General features: G+C 35.1%; 2 protein-coding genes across 2 annotated transcripts; both read left to right on the top strand.

The window, feature by feature from the left end:
- The first annotated feature begins 3,948 nt into the window (after window positions 1-3,948).
- si:rp71-17i16.5 (phosphatidylinositol 4,5-bisphosphate 3-kinase catalytic subunit gamma isoform) lies at window positions 3,949-12,748 on the top strand. The gene is made up of 11 exons (XM_056449116.1): window positions 3,949-4,039; window positions 5,410-7,352; window positions 7,481-7,546; window positions 7,712-7,937; window positions 8,006-8,100; window positions 8,404-8,550; window positions 8,658-8,748; window positions 9,456-9,586; window positions 9,676-9,787; window positions 10,019-10,176; window positions 11,265-12,748. Exons 2-11 carry the CDS (start codon window positions 5,415-5,417, stop codon window positions 11,520-11,522), a joined length of 3,222 nt encoding a protein of 1,073 aa, XP_056305091.1. The 5' UTR covers window positions 3,949-4,039; window positions 5,410-5,414; the 3' UTR covers window positions 11,523-12,748.
- An 11,073-nt stretch (window positions 12,749-23,821) lies between these two features.
- On the top strand, window positions 23,822-26,897 carry si:rp71-17i16.6 (uncharacterized protein LOC100148415 homolog). The gene is made up of 5 exons (XM_056449919.1): window positions 23,822-24,021; window positions 24,096-24,216; window positions 24,317-24,414; window positions 25,864-25,961; window positions 26,058-26,897. Exons 2-5 carry the CDS (start codon window positions 24,107-24,109, stop codon window positions 26,220-26,222), a joined length of 471 nt encoding a protein of 156 aa, XP_056305894.1. The 5' UTR covers window positions 23,822-24,021; window positions 24,096-24,106; the 3' UTR covers window positions 26,223-26,897.
- Window positions 26,898-27,507: the final 610 nt, after the last annotated feature.

Genomic DNA, 27,507 nt, shown 5'->3' with positions numbered 1-27,507 from the left:
AAAAAGAGGCTCTAACAACCTTAGCAATGACATAATAATACAAATCTAAAAATCTGTTTTTAATTTTAATGCTTTAACTGTGGTGGAACAATATATATTATAAAAAAAATCTACGTTATCGTGATAATAGTATATGCAATATCTGTATCACAGAAAGGTGGGTTGAATTAAATTTATTTTATGTGACAAGCATTTATGTATTGCATGCACAGGTTGTTTAAAGAGCCCCTATTTTGGGTTTCTCAAAACCTCTGATTCTCAAAAAAAAAAAAGAGTTGACTTAGAGTCATTTATAAAAATTGTGTTGGTTTCAAATCTTTAGCTGTTTCATGTTGACATCGATATGAAATATTGCCATATAACTGAACTGGGTTAAGTCCCTTCCCTTTAAACCGTAGCACAGTGCTGAGAATGGGACTGATCATGAATGAAGATGAGTGCGATCACTGATCACTGTGAGATGGCTAGAGATGACTTAAGAATAAATGGTTAAAGTTCATTTTCAAAACAATACCACTGTATAGCCAAGCCAAACTTTAATCCAAGCCAAGCCAAAAGACTATTAGTGTACTGTATATGGCTTTGTCAGACTTTGCACGGGACTTTCTCAGTACAGTTAATATATGGACCAGTTTCTTCAGGTTTCATCACAACCTGTAAGTAGGGTTAAAATGGTTGCCTCCTTGTTTTCTCTAGCTTGCAAAATATGTATCTAATTGTGTGTTGTAACTTGTAACCGCTCTCAGGCTAACTCTTCATGGGGAAATTCACAAAACATGTCTAAAACTTTGGAAAATGTGATACATGCTTGCTTTACCGATTTAAATGGGTTTCTGAGCTCGCGATCCCCGGGCTTTTGACCTCAATCAGCTATTCTTACACAGACAAGGACCGGTGTTAAGAATGGAGCAATATTGTTTTAATGCATTCTTGCATTGGACTCCAATGGGCATTGGGCTTCCAAACGGATATATCACCCTCCGAAGGGCACTTTGGAATGAAAAAATCCCCGCCATATTGAAGTGTCATTGCAAACTGAAGCGATCAAAACTTGTCACTTCTTCAGGCCCTTTTGAATGAAAGATGGACACTTTAGGAAATTATCATTCGAGCAGGAAAGCTGTTTGACACTTCCCAATTTAAAAGAGCTCATCCCTAACCCCTCTAACTCCTTCGTAGGGACCCTCCAAAGTGATTAGGGCATAGGGAGGAGCACTTCTGAATGGAATCCACCCCTACTCTGCACAATGGCTGGCTGCATGTTTGGTGTTTATTTCTGTACCGCGCTGAACGCAGTAGAGCAATTACAACAGACTGGGTCATCAGACCAATCATTACAGATTGGTGTCATGCAATGGAGGGGTTTGGAAAAAAAATGCATCGCTGAACAAATCATATTGGAGTCGTTGGGATAGTTAGGTAAAAATAAATGCATATTATAAGACAATGAAAACATGCATGTATATCAGCCTAGTGTTGGAGACCCCCAAAACCAAAATATGTCCTGCACAATAGGGGCTCTTTAACCAATTTTGTCCAATCAAATTGGGATTTACAATTTTTATACCTGCCTCCAGTAGGTTCTGCTATGCCATGCAATAACAGTGAATAAGAATCAATATATCTGCTGAGGTTTTCAGTCATTCATAGTGTTTTAAAGTCTGAATGGTAGCACCCTTTCTATTACCTGTTTATTTTAGTATTGTTATAACATTGTTTACTATAAAAATTTAAATAGCCTTTCTCTAGGGAAATGTTCTATCACAAAAATATCACAGTACTCAACAACCTTACAATTTGCATATTTTCCCAGCATAGTCGATTTGAAGTGCTTCTGGTGATTTGAAGTGCTTCTTTATTCTCAATTACAAGTCGCTTTGGATAAAAGCATCTGCTGAAGGAACAAATGTAAATGTATTATATATTTACTTACTACATAGACCTTGAATCTAAAGGAAATTAACTCTTTATATAAGAGCGAAAAGAGAGACCTTAACTCACAAAGGTTTTTGCACATATCTGTAAAATCAAAAATACAATAAAAATATGACCTTTTTAATATGGATTTTTTTTTCTCTAAGATACCTTTAACTTTTTATATTGAAGCACAGTTGTTAATTGTATTATTGTGTATACAGAATATAGGGGTTGGACAATCAAACTGAAAATCCTGGTTTTAGACCACAATCATTTATTAGTATGTAGGGCCTCCCTTTGCAGTCTATAAAGTTGATCAGTTCTTCTTTGGAATGACAGATACAATTCCTGTACATTTTGAACCATTCTTGCAGAACAGTGGCCAGGTCACTAGGTGATGCTGATGGAGGAAAATTTTTCCTCCAAAACATCCCAAAGTGGCTCAATAATATATAGATCTGGTGACTGTGCAGGCCATGGGAGATATTCAACTTTGATGTTCATCAAACCACTTTGTCACCAGTCTTGTTGTGTATTGGTGCATCATCATCCTAATACATGCCATCGCCTTCAAGGATACAATGTTTGAACCAGTGGGTGCACATGGTCCTCCAGAATGGTTCAGTAGTCCTTGGCAGAGATAGGACCATCTAGCACAAGTATTGGACCGAAGGAATTCCATGATATTGCAGCCCAAAGCATTACTGATCCACCCTCATGCTTTTCTCTAGGCATACAACAGTCTAGGTGGTATGCTTCTTTGGGGCTTCTCCACATCGTAGCTCACCCAGATGTGGGAAAAACAGTGAAGGCGGACTCATCAGAGAACAGTACATGTTTCACTTTGTCTACAGCCCAACATTTTTGTCATTGGGAAACACCCAAACACTCTCATTCACAGACATACACTTTGGCCAATTTAGTTTATTCATTCATTCATTCATTTTCTTTTCAGCTTAGTCCCTTTATTAATCCGGGGTCGCCACAGCGGAATGAACCGCCAACTTATCCAGCACATTTTTATGCAGCGGATGCCCTTCCAGCCGCAACCCATCTCTGGGAAACATCCACTCATTCACACTCATATGCTACGGACAATTTAGCCAACCAAATTCACCTGTACCGCATGTCTTTGGACTGTGGGGCAAACAGGAGCACCCAGAGGAAACCCACGCGAACGCAGGGAGAATATGCAAACTCCACACGAAAACGCCAACTGACCCAGCCGAGGCTCGAACCAGTGTCTTTCTTGCTGTGAGGCGACATCACCACCTACTGCGCCACTGCGTCGCCTTAGTTTATTCAATTCACAACAATTCACCATGTCTTTGGACTGTGGGGGAAACTGGAGCAACCATGCTGTGAGGCGACGGTGCTAACGGGATTTTAAAATGTTTTAAAATAAGCTTACCCTGCTCACCAAGGCTGCATTTATTAGTAATAATTAATATTATTGATTTTGTATTGATAAAACAATTAAAACTTCCCATAATGTTTCTTAGCCACTGTCGGAGGTGCTGGTGAGGGGATGCATGAAGGGATCCAATACAAACTGGTTGATGTTCCAAACAAATGACTGAAGTATATTAAATCAGAAATGATTTGAATAACAACATAAACACAAACAACTTAAAGGCAGCTTACATTCTGGCTCCACCATGCCATTCTCAAAATGGTCAAAAACTGTGCCACCGGGCCCCCACCTGTCCCGGGTGGCATTACCTTGTAAAACTTTATTTCTCTTCACACCTATAGAGGGCACATACTCAGAGAAATACAATAAACACTTTTATCGTTTTAAAACAAAATAGATTTCAAAAACATAAGTTATTACAAATAAAAATAAAAACAAACATTCCTTCTACAGTTTTAGATTATATGCAGAGAGATGGTATTCGGTCACGCAAGTGAATTTTAAATAAAATGAAACTACGAGCAAATAAGTTTGTAATGATAAAAAAACTTCTTCCTCTCAGGTGCAGAGAGACAAAAGAATGAGGAAATGATAAGCTGTTATGCAGTCAGTCACTTCTGTGATGTATTACAGTAAGGGGAATTGAACTGTAGCTCGCACACAAGCCACAGAAACCTACCTAAAACCAAAGACAGACAGCCTGAATAGGTGAGTGTGCTTCAAATTATGCAAAACCTTGTTGAATTTCAGCTGGTATTGAAAATTTGTTCTAATATATAACTTTTATGTGAGGAACATGTAGTGTAGTCCTGAAGACTAAAGCTTCACTTGGTTTTGATGCATTCTTCTGGCTAGAATGACTGGAAGAACCAGTATGTGTGCTACCAAACTGTATTTATTTTAGAACAGGTGCCAGTGTTAAATTTTTTTCCTTAGACTGGTGCAAGAATAATAGCATGATAATGCTGCTGTACATTACAATTTGCATGCATTCCTTCTAAACCTTATTAAACAAACACACATGCATATACATATATATAAATTATATATATATATATATATATATGCAAATAAATAAATAAATGAATAAATAGACAACTCAAATAAAAATAATTTAGGAAAATCAACTAAAAATCAGCTTTCCTTTCTTGAAAACAAATTACACTTCAGCCTCCCAAACATGGGGAAATACGAGGAGGAAGCAGCACTTATATTTGTTTCTACATCACTGAAATTTAAAACAGACTCATAAATACAATATATATCTTATATGTTGCAATTAGTGTTGATGAATGAATGGAATGAATGAAACTAATGAATGGAGCAAAAAGGATCCAGATGCAGTCCAGTGAATTTGTTAACGTGTATAGATAATTGCAAAAACAAAGGTGAGGCACAAATATAACACACAAAAAAAGCTAAAGAACAAAACCAAAACCAGGCCCTCAGAGACATTGCGAGGGTAACTAAAATCACTACTGACTAAAAGGGACTAACAGAACAGGGTATGAGTACACAATGAAACAATTAACTTGCTGATGAGGAGGTGGAGACAAATAATGAATGACTAACAAGACAATACGGATAAACTAAGGAGACAGGGAGTGAGACATGAAAATAGAGCTAAACAAAAATACATAAACACAAAACATGGTGTGGATGTAACTATATATATACTGTCTATAGTATAACACACACACACACACACACACACACACACGAATATAGTGTTTACATATTTTATTTAAAAGTGCTGAAATGTGTCCAAATTAGAGGATTTACTCTGTTTGATTTCTATTTATTTTGGCCACATTTATTTTCACTCAATATCCTAGCAACTGCACTGCAATAGGCTAAAAATAAACTAAACAACTGCTTTGGCATTCATTAACTTTAGTATTATTGAGAAGAAATGTCTAGTTTAATCACCACCAGAATGATAAATAACTAAAAAGGGGCATCTTAACCTAGACTCCAAATATGTTAATATAATCAATTATGTCTGCTCTACAAAATGGCCTGTTTTGAAAAGTCTGGTTGATGTTAAATGTGCACATGCTAACTCTTTTGCTTTCTAGCATCCATGGAGAACAGTTGGGATGCACACCGGGATGGTGTGCGGGATGTACAACAGGAGCCTTGCTCAGATAACAACCTTGTATTCATTTGCAAGTTGCCGTCCAAGGAAGGTTTTCAGTCAGTGGACAGCCAGGAGCCCTTACAGATCAAACTCCCAGCACAATGCAGCGTGCATCAGCTTCGAGTGCGCCTTTGTATGCTAGCACAGGAGAATAACCGAATATCTGAGCCATTTGCACTTCTGGACCCAGAACGATTCAGTCTGTTGTACCACAAGGAGGAAGAGTGGTATGAAATTTATGACGACTTTCAGGTATTGCAAACTCTGGATGCACCCTGGTTTCAAGGTACTGATGGTCTTCAGACTGTCTTTGTAACTGTGCTGGCTCAGAAATCTGCCTCAGAGGAGAGAATTTATTTCCAAAGTGTTTTGAATGAACTAATCGGGTATGATTTGGACTCCTCAAATGCTAATCGTTTAGGTGAGCTTGCCTATACTCGAAGAAAGTTTGCTACGCCACGAAGAGAAGAACTGAAAAAACGAGATCTCATAGCTTATGCCACCGAACCATGGACAACTTCCACAGTGCTCCCAAATGATCAGCAAGGCCACTTTCAGCGGACACTTTCAGTTACTCTTTATTATAATGGTTCAAATCTTTCAATTAAAGCTGATTTTACTCAAAAACCCAGTGATATCCTCAAGATCTTTTGGGAATCATTGCCAAAGGGGGGCCTGTCAATTGAAAGATGGTCTGTTGATCATGTCCTCAAGGTGTGTGGCAGAGAGGAATTCCTGAGTGGAGACTTCCAGCTCTCAAACTACCTGTGGGTCAGACACTGCCTCAAAAACTCACTGGAGCTTCATCTCTCAGTAGTTGCCATCTCATCTCTTCCAGATGACATAGTGAGTACAGAGTACTGGCCACTAGTGGATAGTCTCACTGGTCTCTCAAGCTCCCATGAAGAGCTCTGCCTCAAAGAAAAGGAAGTAGAGGACATTGTGCTGATTTCCCTGTGGGACTGTGAGAGAAAGTTCAGGGTTAAACTCCTGGGATTTGATATCCCAGATCTCCCAAGTAAGGTACCATCACTTGTTCACGTAGAGGCCACAATAATCTATGGTAAAAAGATTGTATCTGCAATTTGCTCAACTCCGAAAGAGTTCACAGATGAAGTTCTTTGGAACACCTGGCTGGAGTTTGACATTTTGATCAGGGATATCCCTCAAGGTGCTAAACTAGGTCTCACAATTAATGCCACAGAGGCAGCCAAGGACACAAAGTCAAGCTCTTCTAAGGTACCAGATCACCATAAGGGAAAGTTGCAAGCACTATACTTCGTAAATCTCCAGTTGATTGATCACAGATCGCTTCTTAGCCAAGGTCCACACACTCTGAACATGTGGCCTTTCCCAGAATGGGATGAGGAGGCAGTCACCTATGAAGCAGACAAGCTGTCTACTGCCACCAACCCTGATGTAGCCAACTCAATGGCGATTACCTTCATGCTGGATCGCTACAGCTTTCCTGTTGTCTTGCCTAATGGCAGGAGCTCTTCTTGTAGTGGTACATCTCCTGTCTCAGAGTCTTCTTCACTGGACCTTGCAGGGGAATCCAGACTCTCCTCCCCATTCAGTGAGGCTTTTTCAACAGCAACCTTCACAAGAATGAGTGGCCTAAGAAAGTTCAAAGAAGAAAGTGTCCACTATGTCTCAAATTTACCCCAGTTTCTTCGCACAGTCAACTGGATGCTTCCAACTGTGGTCCAGGAGGTCCATTGGCTGTTGAGTCACTGGGGGCCAGAGGACATTGAGCTTTTTGTGGCCCTTGAGCTTCTGAGTGTGGATTTTGCAGACCTGAAGGTCAGAAGACTGGCAGTTCAAAGATTAGAGATCTTATCCAATGATGAGGTGCTTAAGTACCTGCTTCAGCTGGTTCAGGTAAAAAAACAAACATTTTTTACATGACATAATATATACAGTAGCTCCAGTTTCAAAGTAGTGAAATTACAGACAGCACATTCATTTAACGCCAATCAAAATCCAATAAAGCATATTATTTTCTGTAGACCCTTAAAGTCGAGCCATATCATGATAGCTTTCTGGCAAGATTCCTGCTAAAAAGAGCACTAAGGGTAAGTCCTGTTTCCTGCTGTTCTCATTAGAAGGAAGTTTTTATTTCTATTATTTTCACAAAATAAGATACCTGCACCATATCACCTGTCAACATATATATATATATATATACCTGTAACCTGTAAAGGTTAACTCCATTTGCTGATTCCATTTTCCTGGAACAGAGTAAACGGATTGGACATTTCTTCTTTTGGTATTTGCGGAGTGAGGTGGCAGGATGCCCATTTTTTCGCCAGCGTATGGCAGTGATACTGGAGGCATACCTATTGGGCTGTGGAGAGGCGATGTTGGCTGAATTCCAGCGCCAAGTGCAAGTTGTCAGTTATCTGCATGAAGTTGCTCTTGCAGTAAAGCTGCTCTACCCAGATAGGACAGATCTTCCATCAACAGGTAAAGATCAAACAGGTTTCTATTTATACTATTCATGTTATTTGCATCATCACGTATGTGTGTTTCAGCCCCTCAGAAGCTGCAGGAGTTGCTGGAGAAATGTGATTTACCATCTGACTTCCAGGTGCCTTTTGATCCTCGTATCAGAGCAGGAAGTATCATAGTAGGTTAATCATTTTTACCTATAGATAGTTTCCAGAATATGCTTGTATACTAAAATATTATCAGATTTTTGATATAGCAAACTTCTCAACCTTTTCTTTGTTGGGAGTTTCATTAGTCCCCAATCTAACAGCAACCTGTTCTCAGACTAAACTCATCCAAGCTTATCCTCAAAAACAATATATTATCCACACTTTGGCATGTCCACTTTTGCTTTGGACCCCGTTTAACACCCATGTACCCCATTCACATTTGTTGCATGGATAAAACATTCTTCATAAGAAACATTCTGTTGTACACACAGCTAAAAGACTGTAAGATAATGGCCTCAAAGAAAAAGCCACTCTGGCTGGAGTTTTCCTGCATTCAGTCAGAAGCTCCAGCCTCTCCTCCAGTCGGCATCATCTTTAAACATGGAGATGACCTCCGACAGGACATGCTCATCATTCAGGTACATTAGCAACTGTTTAAAATACATGTTTACCACAGACCAATTAGCAATAGTGGCTACAAATGAGGTTAGTAAATAAACTAAAATGTTTTTAATGTTGTTTTTAGACTCTCGTGGTTATGGACTCAATTTGGCAAGAAAAAGGTTTAGACTTGAATCTGGTGCCCTATGGATGCATTTCAACTGGATTTAACATAGGTAAAGATCAGTCTTTCCCTCACTCCTATACTGTACTGCAGTATGAGCAACTAACCCCAGAGCATCATTTTGGAGCTTTTTGTATTTTTCATTTTAGTTTTTGAGATAATTTTATCTGTGTTAATGTTAATTTGGATAAAATTTAAATAACACCAGTTACAAAAACATTGCCTATCACGACAAAAAGTTGCAATTAAAACGGCAATATTCAATCCCAAAGGCATTTAAGATGAAATTCATTCATTGTTTGTTATTAAGCTTCCATGTTGTTGGAAAGGTTTGGCCTTTTTGCTTTTTGTTCTTTTAAATTTTCTTTAGGCAATTCCCTTCTTTTTCAGGGTTCACCACAGAAAAATTTACATTATTATTATGCGATTTTAAATAATTATGTGGGTATGTTGGTGTGGTTTCTTTTGTATGTGTATACTGAAAATTGTGTATGTGTGTAAGTGATTCCTTCTTTTTTTTAATGAGAGAAAAATAATAATGCAAAAAAATGTTTGTCGTTTCTGATCATTGACTGTAACCTTTTTTTTTTAATTTTGGCAAATAATATTAAATGTTACTGACTTTGATAAAAAAATACAATGGTATGTAAACAAACTGTCAGGACTAATGCTGGTAAAAAAAACACTGTATTGCGACTGACTGCAGAACTGTCTTGAGAATTGTCTTCACAATCAGCTGTATAACTGTCTTTGATACAGGAATGATTGAAATTGTGCGAAATGCAATCACTATTGCCTCAGTTCAGAGGAGTCAGGGTGGTGTGGCGGGAGCTTTCAAAAACAATGCCCTGTACGACTGGCTTCAGGGAAAGTGCCCATTCCAGGAAAAAGTAAGCAGATATACTAGATATACTCCTGTCAAATCTGCGGAAATCTGAATGTTCTCTTACTTATTCCTTTTTAAATTTTGTTACAACAGCACTTTCAAGCTACAGAGAAATTTGTGAACTCGTGTGCCGGGTACTGTGTGGCCACATATGTGCTGGGTATTGGTGACCGTCATAATGACAACATCATGATCACTGATCAAGGTAAAGAATTCGGTTTGAGTAAAGCCATCATAGATAATGTTACAAATTGTTATTAAAATATTAAAGGTTTTTGCCTGCCATCCACACAATGTTAAAAAAAATTATGGGTAGATTTTAAGGGAGGTTTGCGGTATAAACCCGAACATGGCTTTGAATTGATGTGCCAGTATATTGTACAAATGAATGCGTCCATGGGGAATCTGCCTAATGTAAGTTCTCTGTTCTTCTCAGGAAACTTGTTCCACATTGATTTTGGGCACATCTTGGGAAACACTAAGAGCTTTTGGGGAGTGAACAGAGAAAGAGTGCCCTTTGTCCTCACCCCGGATTTCCTGTATGTTATGGGCAGGGTCAAAGGCCGTCCCAGCCTCTACTTCCAGAGATTTAGGGTATTTTTTCCTGCACTGTTTCCCTTTGTTTTCCAGCTATTTTGTGTGTGTGTGTGTATGTGTTTTACAACAACTAGTGTTGCTACTGTTTGCTAAACGGATGGTTTCCTTTTTGGTGTGCCCAAACTCAGTCCAGGAGGGCCGGTGTCCTGCAGATTTTGACTCCAAGTTGCCTCAACACACCTGCACGAATGTTTCTAGAAAGTCTAGTAAGAGCTTGATTACCTAGCCCAGTGTCAGATTGGGATTTGAACTAAACTTTGCAGGACACTGGCCCTCCAGGTCTGCTTAAGACATTCTATTGACTAAGTGACTTTGCTACATGTCAACAAACTTAAATTATTGTATTAATAAGCTTATTATGTAAATACCATAAATATAGTGTACTAAGAAGACAGTTTAAACTGTAAAGAATGAGTGTTATTGAATGTACTTTTGCCTGTGCAATGAAAATGACTGAAACTAAAATGACTTAAAATGAACTAAAACTAAATAAACTAAAAATGAAATAAATTACAATTAAGAAAACATACACAAAACAAATAAAGATAACATAGGCAGTCAAAATTACTAAAACTAAAAATACAAAACTGAAACTGTAAAAATGAAATTCTGGTTCAATACATTAATAAATAATAGAATATACTATTTAATACACTAAAATTACATGTTCAACACAGAAATCTGGCATTTATTTTTTCAGCCCGTTTTTATAAAGGGATAGTTCACCCAAAAATGAAAAAAAAAATCCATTATCATCTACTCACACTTGATTTTCTTTCCTCTGTTGAACACAAAAGAAGACATTTTGAAGAATGCTGCTGATGGTACGCATTGTCCCCCAGGAAAAAAATACTATGGAACTAAATGGTTCCTATCAACCAGCATTTTCTAAATTATCAATTGTGTTCAAAAGAAGAAACTCAGGTTTTGAACAAGTGAAGGGTGAATAAATGTATTTAGATTTTTGGATGAACTATTCTTTTAAGCTTTAAAAAAGATTACCCGGCTCTGTCTGGATTCGATTTAAACAAGTAAACAAAGTGCTAGAGCCTTACTCTGAGCTGAAGTATGTGTTGTTTCTCCAGGACACCTGCATCAATGCCTATCTGTCCCTTCGAGCTCAGTCTCGGCTTCTTGTGACGCTCTTCTCTCTAATGCTCCTGACGGGAATCCCTGAGCTCAGCATGTCTCAGGACATGCTTTACCTGCGGACGGCACTGCAACAAGATCAGAGCGAGGAGGAGGCAAGAAATCATCTCCTGCAGCAGATCGCACTTTGTGAGCACAAAGGTTGGACTGTGCAAGCTAACTGGTGGTTTCATTTGATGGCTGGCATTAAATAGAAAACAACAGGGAATTACGTAACTTTCTAATAGACAATGTCATTTAGGAATTTCTATGCATTTTATAGCTTGGTTCAATTTAAACCTGTGAGTTGAGGCCTTAAGATGAATTAAAGGTGCCTTCACACATACTGTAGAAAGTTTAATTCAATCCTAGCAAACTCTTGTATGATTGGTCTGTTGGTGGGATTCATATTAAGTGTAAACACTGCCATCTGAACCTTGGTGTGCACCAGACTGAGGCGGTTAAAAAAGGGTCCTGGTCTACTTCCAAATGAACTCTGGTGTATGTGCATAACACAGACCGCACACATCTAAACAAACCAAAACAGGACATTATATCAGAATATGTGAACATAAAAAGGACAGAATGGCTATTACCGTTTAATACAGATGTACTGTAAGAAACACATCTCAGATCTTGATTTGTATGTATGTGAGAGAAATTACTGGCACTATTTTGACTTCTTTACACATTTTTAAATCTGTTCATGTGTTCTCAGATGTTTAACATATTATCATGAAATGCTTATGCAATGATTGTTTTGTTTTTTGGATCTTTGCTATGTTATATATCATAAAAGCCACCATCTTTAGAATTAGTTTTAAAAGTGACAATGTGAATGCTGAGTGAACTAGGATTAAATGCACTAAATGAACCAAGAGAACCAAACTATAAGTGTAAACACATTTTTATAACAAATTATACAAAAACGATAAACCAACTAAGTACATATCGTGATTTGTTTTTCTAATTTACCCTCTCAATGCGTGTTTTAAGCTTTTAAAAATATATTTATATAAATTCATAAACAATATGGAATGTCAAGAGGCCTGTTGCACAAACATGATTTGAACAAACTTGCGGTTGTATAGTAAGTTTGGGGTTGATAAAACCAAACAAATCTAACCTGGTTTAGATCAGGTTAAGTTATTTCACAACCCCTGATATAAACATTCTCTGTTAACTTGGGGTTACAGCGTTAGTGATTGACTCTTCATTTAAAATGAGCTGAATCAACACATTGAGTTTATTGTTTTATGTTCAATAAACTTAAATTTGTAAAAAAAACAAACAAAAAAAACAGTGTCCTGGAGAAACAACATATACTTCAGCTTAGAGTAAGGCTAGCAGTTTGTTTACTTGTTTAAATCAAATGCAGACACAGCAGGGTCATCTTTTTCAAAGTTTATTGGAATAGTTCACCCAAAAATCTAAGTTAACTTAATAAATTTTTGTTGGGACAGCATGAAAAAATTGTGTGGAAGCCTGCATTTTTTACAATAAGAGATATCATTATCAGAAATATAGTGAATATAACTACATTTTCAAGATATAAACACTGTTGATGCAGCAAATGTTTGAGAAGTCAACATAACGAAAATAATATTATATCAATGAGAATCAGTAAACTTATTTTAATAATGTAGATTCACAAATAGCTGAAAAGACAGTAATTTTAAAAGCTTTTTAATTTTTTAAGCAAATGTTTGTCAATAAATAAATTTACGTATCAATTCAGTGCTCTTAAAAATATTAATTGACAATTTGAAACTATTTGAATATAATATAAAGTATAAATAATTATAATTAATATCAAAGAGGGGCAGCACGAATGAGTGAATGATAATATCAAGGAAATAAATTAGCAGCTACAAAGGACAAATTGAACCTGAAAGGTAACAAACTCCTAAAAAAAAAACCTAAAAACCACCAAAAGTACCATCGAATATTATTCCAACAGTGCTTGTATTACAAGTCATAGCCATAAGTAGGGCCAGATGGAATCTGCGGACGTTTTTTGCTATTTCTGCCAAGAATTTTGGTAAAAATCTGCGGATTTCTGCAGAATTATTTTGGGAGTATCATAACTAAAACCTTAATATGTGAAAATTAAGTAATTAGTAAAAAATATTATCTTTTTAACTTTTATTTAATGTTTAAAATGCAAATCCAATTACATTCACTTTATTTGGTAAACAAAGCAAGTCTCTCATATAATATATCTACTAACCGACTAGAAAATATAACTTTACAAACTGCATTGTACAAAAATCAGATGAACATTTTCATATTAGTCAATAATATTACTGTAATTAATCAAAAAAAAACTGAATAAATATAGATTTACACACATTTACTCAAGTAAATAAACAGAATTCATGATGGGCTAAAAATCTGCGGAATTCTGAGCGTGCAGGTTCCGTGTGGGCCTATGAAGGCAGTTTTATATACTGTATACGCTACCAGTAAAAAAGTTTGGGGTCAGTGGGATTTTTAAATGTTTTAAAATAAGCTTCTCCTGTTCACCAAGGCTGTATTTACCTAATCAAAAATACAGTACAAATTGTGAAATGTTATTGCACTATAAAATAACTGTTCAAAAGGAGTTTATAAATTAATTTCATAATTAATTTCAGTGATTTAAAGATGAATTTTTCAGCTTCATTACTCCAGTATTCAGTCACATGATCCTTCAGAAATCACTCTAATATTAATTATTATTAATAATAATAATAATAATAATAATGGTAATAGTAATAAAAGCACTAATGACTGGAGTGATAATTTCATTTGAAACTACATACAGTAAGTAATAAATAAATATTTACTAAATAAGTATTTAACAATTGAACAAATTTTTACACTTATAAATACTGCCTTAAAGAACAGAATAATTTTCTTTAAAAATAAAGGAAAAAAAAACTGACCCAAACTTTTGACCAGTATTGTATATAAAAACAATTTGAATACATTGTTTTTAAATGTTATATTTGAATGGGAAACACCTGCAAATGCATATGCATCCATGATCAATGCCAGCTGCAAAATTGGCCATTTCCAATCCAGTTTTTCACTGCATGTCTCTAGTAAATACTGACAATAGTTTTCAGTGCCAAAATAATGTTTAATGTTTGAAATCGGTTAGTAAGTCTTGCCCTCAATATTCTTTAGTTTTTCATTTAGTAAAAGCTGGTTTTGAATAAGGATTTTCAGTCTTGGCTTACAGTCCATGTAATGTTAGATTTTATCACACAAACCTTGTGAAGAAATGTCTTGTGCTCAATATAAACTATACTTTTTTGTTTGTTACACCCCCAACCACAATAAACAATCATCAAAGACCATCAGAAAGACCATCAACATGTCACGATGATTATATTAGAAATAATAAAGACGACACACCACAAAAAGAGACCACATGAGTAGCAATCTGCTATTGACAGAGGTTGCCTTTAGAGGGCACCCTGACCCACATTCACCTCACATGCACTGGGTCATGAGACAACAGACCTAAAAAAAAATCACACTGCCTCTTAACAACAGACTGTGAGACAAAATACGTTTAGCTTTTGTTTACGCTATTAAAAGCACAACATAAAAATATGAAATTCCCCTCATATGGGCCATAAAACTGAGTACTTGTGGCTGAATTGATGTGTACAGAGCAAGAAGAGGGGTGTTTGCTGGGTGTAGGGGTGTTTTCAAAGCCAGCAGTTTGGGGGGCAATGGGCGGGGAGGGCTGTCAAGTCTGTCTGAGAGACTGTTTCCAGACAGACAAGCCTCCATGCTTTTAGCTTGCCGTCTCTTCATCCAAAACATCATCATATCATGCTCTAATCATTAAGGTATTTTTATTTCATTACTTTCTCGGTTCTCATTTTAATCATGCTTTGTCCTGAAATGGCACAGCAGTCATTGTTGCATGTATTCCATTCTTCTACGCTTCCTATTTCTATACTCACACACAAACACACACATGCGCGCACCAAGACGGCATCACTGTGCTGCTGACAAGGATGAGCACATGGTCACTCCTCAGACTGTCTGGCTGTCTGTTTTGGAACTGTCTGTTTTTCACTACATCAGCTCTAGAAGTATTTTATGTGAATCAGTGTTACTGCTCCTTACTAAAAGGTAAGACTCTTTACTATAAATATACTATTTATATTCACTTTATATTTAATAGTAAATATACTTTATATTTTTCTACATTTTCAATATTCCGTTACATTTTTTGGTCTTCAAATACATTTGTATTTCAGCTGCTAATCCAGTTTCTTCTCTCAGGTAAGCGTTAAATGGACGAGAGAAGGTAATAATTCTATGTAATAGCAAACAAATTTTATTTATGTAATTCGAATGCCAATAAAAGTAATAAATATTTCAATATAAAAGTCTTATTGGGTAATAAGCTAATATTTTAAGTGAAATCAAATCACTTGTTAGTCATATTGAACATTAAGAAATTGGATTTGATATATACAGTATACTTTTTATATATTATATACTTATAAATGATTTATAACACTATGTTAGTACAGTATAAATGATGCATACTTATTACCTATATATACAGTTGAAATCAGAATTATTAGCCACCCCTTGAATTTTTTTTCTTTTTCAAATATTTCCCAAATGATGTTTAACAGAGCAAGGAAATTTTCACAGGATGTCTGATAATATTTTTTTCTTCTGGAGAAAGTCTTATTTGTTTTATTTCGGCTAGGATTAAAGCAGTTTTTAATTTTTTAAAAAACATTTTAAGGTCAAAATTATTAGCTCCTTTTAGCTAATTTTTTGATAGTCTACAGAACAAACCATCGTTATACAATAACTTGCCTAATTACCCTAACCTGCCTAGTTAACCTAATTAACCTAGTGAAGCCTTTAACTGTAAGCTGTATAGAAGAGTCTTGAAAAATATCTAGTCAAATATTATTTACTGTCATCATGGCAAAGATAAAATAAATCAGTTATTAGAAATGAGTTATTAAAACTATTATGTTTAGAAATGTGTTGAAAAAAATCTCTCCGTTAAACAGAAATAGGGGAAAAAATAAACAGGGGGCTAATAATTCAGGGGGGCTAATAATTCTGACTTCAACTGTATACTGCTCAAAAAATAAAAGGAACACTGAACATAATGTAACTCCAAGTATTCCCTTTATTTTTTGAGCAGTATATATTACAAGTATTTCATTACAGGTAATCATGTTGCATTGCTTTAAGTTTACAATAAACCCACATTTATTTGTGATTATATCCCACTGCCATGTGCTTTCCTTGAGGTCACACCCTCACAAAAAAATTATATTAGATTCAACTACTTTTTGTAAATGAGAAGCTTTAGAAGTTACTGATAAGGGAGTGTCAGTGGGCAAGTCGGTTCATATCTATTTGAGTCCTGGTTAGTACACGTGAAGGACTCAGTCAAACAGTCCTGGTTTGCAGTGCAGAAAACAGCCCTGACCTAGTTCACATCAGACAGACCAGCCCCCAGTCTCACAACATAGCCAGGATCATACACTCCAAAAATGACTGCTGTTTGTTCAAACTGCTTATTTAAAATGAGTTGAAACAACACAATTATTGAGTTTTGTCTGGGTCAACTTGTTTGTTTAATGATCAATTTTATTGATTAACTTTGTAAAAACTAATACGTTAACTTAATTCCATGTTATCCCAACACTTATCAGTTATGCGGAATCCAACATTGTTTACAGTGTACAAGACTTAACAGTAAGTGCTGTCAAATCAATGCTAAGTTGTTTTTAGTGACATATTGTAAGAAGCAAATTGTACTGGACTTCAAGAATCATAGTGAAAATTGTTCAAGTGATCAGTGTGTTTTCTACTGTATAATTGTTATGCTGGATAAGATAATGACAGGATTAGTTCAGGTCAAAATTAAAATTCTGTCATCGTTTGTTTACCCTCAGATTGTTATAAATTCTTAAAGGGACAGTTTACCAGGAATAAAAATTCTACTTGTTTCTTTCTTCAACTGAGCACAATGGAAAATATACTGAAGAATGCTGGGCAAAAGAGCCACTGACATCCATAGTATATTTTAGAAAACAGTATATTTTAGTCAGTGGGTGTTTTTTTTTCCAACTATCTTCAGAATATCTTGTTTTGTGCTCAACTGGAAAAAGACATAGCAGTCATAACTTGAGTGTAAATAAATTGTAAGGGAATTTTCATTTTTGAGTGAACTATCCCTTTAAGACTTCTCGTAATCTCTGAAACTCAAATATATTTTAATGAAATCTGAGAAAGTCCTGTACCTCCTTTTAAAATGTGTTCAATCGAAACATTTTCCATCCACCTATTTTTATGCACATTTTGGATATGCGCATGGTTGATGAAAATGCCAAGATGCGCATACATTTTGAAAATGCGCACAAAAAATGCATGCGTATAACTGAATATCATACACTTTTTATTCAATGAGAAAAGATGTGCGTGAACTATGATGCAAACACTTTTAGCAAACAAATTCCAGTATGCGCATTAAAAAAGTCATGTAATTTTGTTATTCTGTAATAAAATGTGTGTGAATGGACAAACCAGCAGAGTGACCACATTGTAAAACATCTGAAATGTTGTTTTGGTCATTCTAAAACGCTTTAACCATTTCAGCATTAGTGTTATTATATTATTAAATACCTCCAGAACTGTCAAGAGTGTCTGTGCTCCATGTCTCACAACTTCAAACGCCACCCCGCGTTCATTGTGTGTCGGCATTGTCTTTTGAGGCGCAAGTAATTTATTAAATAAAGAAAAGATCCATGCAGCTTCTCCTACCACAGCAAATTACATTGTTCATTTTGGTGCCAGTTAATCAGGAAGTGACGATTTTGTTCTCTCTGACTCTGACTGGTTGAAAGAAAAGTTACTTTACTCGTGTCTTTTATGCAATATTCCAGTTTTGGACATGAATTCAACTCACATCTTTGGATGGAAACATAGCAATTGAAGCTTTCAAATTATTTTTAAAGAGATATTTTAAACAAATACACTTTATCTAGAGAGGAGATGGCTTAATGTGATGAACTGGTTTTATTTCAGCTTTTATTCACATATAAATATTGATCAGCTAAAATAAACAAAAGCTCAACCAAACCTGCTTGATCTGCACGAACAAACCTCAATAGTTCTTGCAGATCCTCAAACGTGCCGTGTAACAAACAAACATGAATCACATTGGGTTACAGTGACCTCAGTGACCAAGTTTGAAAGCTGTAAACATTGTTTGACGATCCATGTTTATATGTGAATGAATCTGTTTATAACATAAATCAATCATTCCTCTTCATGAGACAGCTCACTTTGGATGTATTTATTTCAGACTTTCCAAAGAGGGACAAAATCATATTAGATTAAAACAATAAAGCGTAATAAAATATCTTAATTTGTGTTATGAGGAAGAATTGATTTCTGTCGCCTTTTGTTTTAAGGTACAAAATCACTTTTATTAACAAGTCTTTTAGCTTAATAAAATACTAATTTGCTGCTTATTAATATTTAGTAAGGTAGTATTTGGGTGTAGGTATTGGTTAGGGTTAAGGATGTAGAATAAAATCCTACTTTATAAAATACCATAAACAGGCAATATCTTAATAATAAGGAGATTATAAGCCATCATTTAACGGTAGAGAATTATACTTAAACTAAAGTGTTACCTTAATATCTTATTGATTTGCAACTACATTATAATGAGTAAATGATGTCATAAATCATCACAGAAATACTTACAGAAATATATTGTTTTGGATTTATTGGTGCCTTATGTACAGTGCATAAACTAAAGTAAGTTAGGAAAACTTGAACTGACGGTGGTCTGTATTTGTGATTGTACTTGTTTACAAGCTGCATGAGTTCTGTATGCATTATGATTCTGCATGCAATAAAATAAACTCAGCTGATGTGTATACGTCATACGTCAGTCAGTGGAGTGACATTTCTGTTCATAACAGCACTGTTGCTTTTATGAATATCAAAATTTTGTAATAAATATAAACCATATGGAATCAAAAGAACAGGGTAAATCCTAAAACAAATGTTAAAGATGAATGCTCTAATTTAGCTTTTTGTGTGTTTGTATGTATGTCTGTAGTGACTGCCAGCATGTCGAGATGTGCATACATGCCATATGTGCAGTGTGTCTTTAATGAAATCTGTCTTTTCAGGTTGAGTACAGGTGTGGCTAACAACACTTAATGAAAACTGACAGAAAGATGACTCACTGGCCTCAAGGATAATCTTAGACGTTAATCAAATCCTTAAATGTAATTTCTGCCAAATTTAGGAGAAAAATGAGAGATTTAAACAAGTGTGCACACATTGCTAATAATGAGCATTACCTAAACATATTGATATCGATATTTATTGTAACGATGCTTATTATTATAACGATACATATTATAGATACTTATACCCATGTAATATTAAAGTGTCTTTAAACAAGCAGGATTGTACTGAAATATAGGGGGTGAGAGGGGTAAGGCTATTAACTAAGGGCTGTTTATATATCCAGTCTTTTGTGCAAGTTCGTTATTTCCAATGGAGGTGTGCAGCTTGCGCATGGCGTGATGCGCTTACATTTTCCAGGTGAAACTAGTTGAAAGAATGCCACAAGCACACTGTGAGACACATAACAAAAACTGACCAGTCAGCTTCATACTTTGTATGGAATATTCACATTTCTACTCCGATGAGAAAAAGAAAATACAAAAGGAAAATACCAAGCAATTTAGTTAAATAGTTAATCAAATGTGCCTTTCAGATGTACAGCAGCCTTTGACTATGTTTGTTCTCTTTAAAAGGGAAATAAGGGAAATACTTAGAAAATATGTAGCTTAGATTTACATTTGACAAATAAATTTTGTATTTATTTATTTATTTATTTATTTATTCATTCATTTTCTTTTTGGCTTAGTCTCTTTATTAATCAGGGGTCACCACATTGGAATGAATCGTCAACTTATCCAGCATGTTTTACGCAGTGGATGCCCTTCCAGCTGCCACCCAGCACTGGGAAACACCCATACACCCTCATTCACACACATACAATTTAGCTTAACTATTTCACCTATAGCGCTTGTCTTTGGACTTGTGGGGGAAACCGGAGCACCTGGAGGAAACCCACGCAAACACTGGGAGAACATGTAAACACCACAAAGAAACGCTAACTGACCCAGCCGAGGCTTGAACCAGCGACCTTCTTGCTGTGAGGTGACAGCGCTACCTACTGCGCCACTTATTCATTCATTCATTCATTCATTCATTCATTGTTCTGTCATTTATTTTCAGTGTAAAATTATTACTTATGTTTAAACGCCAAAAACTTTTTTAGTTTATTTTAAAGTCCAAAGAGAAATGGACTATTTTGTTTTTTATTATTATTTGTGCTTTGAAATATAAGCAGTTTTCATGTGATTTACTAAACTAGTAGTGTTTTGAAATTAATGAATGCATAATAACTGTGATAACCGTGAAACCATGATTATTCCTCAAGCTATAATCGTACAACCAAAATCTATAATTGTCGCATTCCTACTAACATTTTAAAAACCACAATTTTGACTTCATGGGGATTTTAAAAAAAAGCCATTTAGAATATAATTTAAGAAAAACTATTTAGTAATTTATCGTAAATACTGCAATATTCTATTAGAATTGCCCTTTCTGGTGACTTAAGGTGCTTTAGTTTTTAAAAATCTCAAAAGCACTAATGTTATTTTTATGATATAGATGTTTTTTTTACCTAAAATTAAAAAGATAGTAGCACATGGGTTGAGAATTCATAACAGAATTGTTCTCTCTGTTTTTGTAAACTTCAGTGATATTATACAAGCCTATGATTTTCAAATAAATTTTTTTTTGCAAATGTGTGTGTGTGCTTTACTGGTTATTTCCCATGTCCTGCACAGATCCACTGTCACGCTGATTCTGGGAGGTCTCGTCTTTTCAGCACTGATGGTCCATGGATAAGCTGCAATGACACACTGCCGCGTCCTTCAAAGGGGCCCTCCAATTACCACTGAGACACACCGACCACCAAAAACAATGTGCATGCTATGTCTGGAAAGGTCCTAAAGAATCAATCCATAAATCGAAATGAGGAAATGAGACTGGCCAGAGACTAAAAGAAGATTTTTTTCCTCATTAGCAGATGTGTTTAAACTGACTAAGACTGCCATTTCGATTTGTTTGACCTTTTAAATTCATTTAAGTGGCAGCACAAAAAACTGTCCTCCGCTATGCTTTTACCTTTTGTAGCGTGACTGATTTCCTTTGGTGCTCAGAGTGGACTGAGGTTTTCTAGCACCATTTGAAATCGGTCGTGCTGAAAGGTATGGCGTCCCCTTCATATGTGCAGGCAGCAGACCACTTTGTAGTCTCTGGAAAGACAGGAAATGGATGGGGTGATGTTTGAAGTTGTAAACCAACAAACCACTGGTCCAAAGATAGAAATGTACCATTATTTATTGCCTCAGTTGAATTAAAGTAACCAGATTTTTAAAACTTTTGTCACAACTTTTTCACAATTTCTTTGTGCTTATTCCACCTAATACATTTAAAATTGAGGTTTAGTTCATTTGGGTTGAAATACGGATAAGGAAATTTGGTACTGATCTATTAAGATTAGTTTTGATAAGCTTCCTTCATTATCTGTTTATCATACATTGAGTATAATTATGAATGAAACTGTGTTAAAACACAAGAACAAACCCAGATAATTTAGTATAAAAAGTAGGTTTTAGGTTTAGAAATATAAACAAGTTATAAAACTAAACATATTTCCCCCTCCTTTTCTTTTTATGAAACATTTGCAAATGCCATGGCAGTCTAATTACTAAACATTTATTTTTTTAGCAAAGATGTTTAATATGTACTTTTTTCTTAATTCATATTGTTTTAATAATTAACAGTCACAAATGTTCATTTGTTTTAAGACTAAAACACTTATTTAACTGATCTAATATTATTATACTCTTAATTATTTTATGAAATGAGAAACAATGTTCTATTCTGTATTAGTGTTTCTTGAACAAAACTTAAATAATAAATAAAAACATAAAGTACAATTTAAATTAATTAAATGTCCTTGAACATTTATTCCAGGATCAAAAAATGAGCTAAATGTATTAACATACTACAAAGTATTGGATTATGGAGAATATTAATTAATAAAAACACATGCAAACTGTTTTCAGCGAAACATTAAGATAATTAAAACATAATAATCATATTTAAAAATAGTTTTTCTGAAATTATAATGTAATTATACTAGGCATGGGCCGGTATAAAATTCTAACAGTATGATAACCTTGGATAAAAATCACGGTTGTGTGATTACTGCTCTAATATATGTTCTTTTTAAATGTCTGGGTTTTTAAAATATTTTTCTGCTTTGAACACAATGGCTGCGTCCAAAATTGCATACTTCCATATTATATAGTACGCTAAAAACAGTATGCGAGCTGAGAAGTATCCGAATTCACAAGCTGCGTCCACCACATTGGCATAATCACTCTCGTAGAAGAATTTTGCTTTCACAATCCAAAGTAAATAAACAAATCCAACTTCAGTGGCCGCAAACTCCACCCCTTCGCTACGTGAGCAAAGCAGCGGCCGTTGAATGTGTGAAGTGTACATCATTCCAAACTTAATTTTAACAGCTGAATAAGTGCATCATGCAGGTATTATTATTTTCAGTGTAAACGCACTTACACTATTTATACCACAAAATGGCGTAGAACAGTGCATAGGTATGCAATTTGGGACGTACTTATAGAAATTAAAAAACAGTATGCGAGAAGTACCCGGATGACCTACTACTTCCGGCAAGATTCTGAAGTGAACATTTTAAATATTTTGGAGCAGTAAACAAACATGTCTGGCAAAATAATTCAAACGAATAATTGACTTCTGCTGTTTCCATTAGTTTTAAAAACACAGATAGAAATCTTTACAATTTAAAGCGGCATCTTTGGATATATTTTCTGCTTGAGATACTGTTGTCCTAAAAACAACAAAAAACGTTTAAAAAAACCTTAGATACACCTTAGGAATGGTATAACAGAAAGTTTTTTTGTTTTAAAACCTTGAAAACATTTATCGTCATCATGCCTAAATTATACAGTCTTAATCTTATTTTTGATGTGTTAATCTTTCCTTTACAATGTTTCACAAAATCATAAAAAAGCAACTTAAATCTATCTACTATGACACATTTGACGGTCACGGGTTCAAAATGCTTTTGCTAAAATCTGTACAGAGGTTAACATTTAATTTCTAGGCACTGTCCATTTTGAAATTCTCTTTCATTCCTTAACATCACTTTGTCTGATTAGTGTCCCTCTTTTACTGCTCATCAGCTTTAGGATTAACAAGACATGTTTGGACCCGCAGCTCCAGAGTCAATCATTAAACACACATGCAAACATCACTTCTGAGCCAACGCATACTATCCCACAATCCCTGGACAGCAGAGGCAAGTGTCAGAAGGGATGGGACTCTATTTGCCCTCATTCCTAAGAGGAATCAGGTGCTTTCTGTCACCTGGACTACCAAATCTCCATGGATGTCACAACCAACCCACTTGCCTGAACTGAGACCTGTCCCAATCTGATCTGGAGTCAGTCAGCTGGATGTCACTCTCAGTCTTTCTAAGAACACGGAGAGAAAGTCACAGATGACCATCAGGTGAGAAATACACACGTATTGTTCTTGTATTTGGTTGTGTGCTACTAAAGTTTACGTTCAATTTTACATTTTAGGTGACTTTGCTATGTTCTACAAAAACACTTTTAGGATGACGGAACAACAGTTCGACATGATGCTGGAGAACAAAGAGATCCAGGATGACTGCAGTGTAAAAAGCAAGCGTTATCTTCTCACGTGTGTGTGTTTTTTTGCAGCAGTGGCCCTCAGTAATGACTACACTTGATGTATAAGTTGAAGAAGATGACTTTTAGACCACTGTTTATCTGTTTTTCAGTTTGTTTGATGAATCGACTGCAGAGTATTTCCTCAGCCCTTCCTTAAGCCCAAAGGATACACCTCCTTGGTTTTCCCAGCTGAAAGACAATGCGAAAGGTACTTTTTGTTGTTGTTTTTGGAGATGAATAATTGTATAATATTAAAATTATTTAATACATGTGGCCCTGGACCATTAAACCAGTGTTATGTTGTACTTATGTTGAGTTTATTTGTAGGTGCAGACAACAATAAGTTGTAAGAGTCAAAATGATTGATTTTTCTTTTAAGCCAGAAGCCGTTAGAACATTAGGTAAATATCATCTTAAATGAAGAATTTTTTTTAAACTTCCTTCTATAAATATATCAAAATTAATTTTTGATAAAAATTAAAATTTTGATAAGTGATTTGGACAATATTAAAGGTTCTATTGGGCGTCACAGTGGCGCAGTGGGTAGCATGATCGCCTCACAGCAAAAAAAGTCGCTGGTTCGATCCCCGGCTGGGTCAGTTGGCATTTCTGTGTGGAGTTTGCATGTTGTCCCCGTGTTTGCGTGTGTTTCCTCCAGGAGCTCTGGTTTCCCCCACAGTCCAAGGACATGCGCTATAGGTAAATTGAATAAGCTAAATTGGCCGTAGTGTATGTGTGTGAATGCAAGAGTGTATGGGTGTTTCCCAGTGTTGGGTTGTGGCTGGAAGGGCATCCGCTGCATTAAACACATGCTGGATAAGTTGGTGGTTCATTCCGCTGTGGTGACCCCTCATTGATAAAGGGACTAAGCCGAAAAGAAAATGAATGAATGAATGAAGGTGCTTTTCTCAATATTTAGATTTTTAAAATCCAATTATCAAATAAAACTCCAAATTGGAGATATAAATATAATTTTGCAAACATTTACCATTTACCCTTATGACTAGTTTTGTGGTCCAGGGTCCCATTTAGTCATAAAAGCAACTATAATTCATTAAAACTCTTCCTAAATATATATATATATATATATATATATATATATATATATATATATATATATATATATATATATATATATATATATATATATATATATATATATATATATATATATATATATATATATATATATACAGGTTTTCTGCAGGTTTCAGCAAGTAAAATTAAGACCATTTTGAATTAAATTTTAGACATTTTTTAAATATTACCCAAATTATGTTTAACAGAGCAAGGAATATTTCACAGTATGTCTGATAATATCTATTCTTATTTGTTTTATTTCAGCTAGAATAAACCAGTTTTTAATTTTGAACCACCATTTTAAGGTCAAAATTATTAGCCCCTTTAAGCTATATATTTTTTCATAGTCTACAGAACAAACCATCATTATACAATAACTTGCCTAATTACGCTAACCTGCCTGGTTAACCTAATTAACCTAGTTAAGCCTTTAAATATCACTTTAAGCTGTATAGAAGTGTCTTGATAAATATCTGGATTTGGAAAAAAATAAGAATTTAAAGAAACCCTATAACTCAAAAAAGAGAAGATATTGCAAGATATGCAATAGCTAAGTAAGTTTGGTCTCTGTCATCAGATTACAGTGCAGTTGCCCTGTGGGACACTCTGAGACTGCGCTCTACACAAATACTGCAAGAATCAAACACAGAGCCTTCGATGGAGATTACTAACGAGGTCTGACTCTTTAACACCTCACTAACTCTGTCAACTGTGGAATCTTGAAAAGAATCTTTACCATGACAGCTAGCAATGTACACTATTTTTCAACAGCTTGCCAGACGGGTAACAGACTGGAAGACACAGATAAAGCAGGACCATCTGATGCACCTGTCAGAAGTGAAATACATGTTTCATTGTGCTCAGCGTAATCAAGCCATCTCTGCCCTGCTTCTACAACAAAACCCTCTTTTTGACTATCAGATCAATAATGACTGAATAGATTATTGCCTACAATGCAGAATAACATCCAAATAAGTGCAAATGAGGAGTACTCAATAAAATGCTCAATTACTCATTCATTTATTTTCTTTCCGGAAAAAAAAATCATTCATTTTATTTTCTGATCCTTATATATATTTCTGCAACCTACAAGAGGAAGAATGGTAAGCAGAAATTTAGTTTGGTTCAGCAAGACATTTTAGACAATTTGCTAACTCCTGTTTTTCAATTGTCATATAAAAGTTTTGCGCAGACTTAATACATGAGTCTGCTTTAATTGATATAGTTAAAATAAAAATAAATAAGAATGCTGTCATAATTTACTCACCCTTTACTTGTTTACTTGCTATTTTGAAGAAAGCTGGAAAGTTATAACCATTGACTTCCATTGTTTTTGTTTTGTTAAAAATGAATTGTTACAGGTTTCTGGCTTTCCTTAATATTTATATTCTTTGTGTTCAAGAGATAAACTCATAAAAGCTTAGAGGCACTTGAGGGTGATTAAATAGTGAGTAAATGTTCATTTTTGGGTGTGCTATCCCTTTAATCTACACTGTGGTAAGCAATTGTACTTGTAATTCACTACCATTGGAGGGCAGCAGAATCTAAATTTGCCTTTAACCTCATTAACGAAACAATTTAAATTGTCTACTTGTTTTTCTCCAGGTTGTACTTGCCCAACATAAAATAAAAACAACATTAAATTTTCATCCGGATCGTGTTTTCTATTATTTTGTGCAGTTAGTTGACAGTTAATAAGCATATTTAAAAGACTGAAATCTCAACTAGACTGCATTTAGAGATATTTCCCTTTTAGAAGATTTTTTTTGGTTGCAAAAGATTAAGGCACTGATACAACGTTAATATTACTAACACTATGGTAAAATATGTCAGTACACAATACAATAATTAGCTGTCATTCCTAACCATAATGCCTGAAACCATTATCATTCCACTTTGTACTCTAGATGACCTCAGCTGTTCATGCTTTATTAACCCTACTATCCCTACTATGCCCTTGTTCTCACGGTTAGCTACTAACCACTAATAACTAACAATTTAATTAGAAAACTACCAATTCGTGTCGTGCTATATAGTGCTGGCGTGTTTGTAAGTAGCCCCCTATAGAGAAAACTTACTAATGACTTAGTAATAAGGAGTTACTAACATCTTTGTAGTTATTATGTCCCTCGTGAATGAAAATTATGAGCAAATGTTTGACTCAACATTATTTTGTGCTCTTTTTTTTTTTATTAAATGTTTACAGTGCAAAAAAACCGTA

The sequence above is a fragment of the Danio aesculapii genome, chromosome 23, assembly GCF_903798145.1.
Source record: "Danio aesculapii chromosome 23, fDanAes4.1, whole genome shotgun sequence".
NCBI lineage: Eukaryota > Metazoa > Chordata > Actinopteri > Cypriniformes > Danionidae > Danio > Danio aesculapii.
Note: the sequence above shows the minus strand (reverse complement) of the source record. Positions and strands in the feature narration are given on the sequence as shown.

Bases quoted from the DNA above. Each gene is read 5' to 3' on its own strand.
- si:rp71-17i16.5 (XM_056449116.1), top strand. From the start codon at position 5,415: ATGGAGAACAGTTGGGATGCACACCGGGATGGTGTGCGGGATGTACAA. The intron at 7,353-7,480 runs GTAAAAAAACAA...TATTTTCTGTAG, and splicing joins ACCTGCTTCAGCTGGTTCAG to ACCCTTAAAGTCGAGCCATA. The intron at 9,788-10,018 runs GTAAAGAATTCG...TGTTCTTCTCAG, and splicing joins CATCATGATCACTGATCAAG to GAAACTTGTTCCACATTGAT.
- si:rp71-17i16.6 (XM_056449919.1), top strand. From the start codon at position 24,107: ATGTTCTACAAAAACACTTTTAGGATGACGGAACAACAGTTCGACATG. The intron at 24,217-24,316 runs GTGTGTGTGTTT...TCTGTTTTTCAG, and splicing joins AGCAAGCGTTATCTTCTCAC to TTTGTTTGATGAATCGACTG. The intron at 24,415-25,863 runs GTACTTTTTGTT...CTCTGTCATCAG, and splicing joins GCTGAAAGACAATGCGAAAG to ATTACAGTGCAGTTGCCCTG.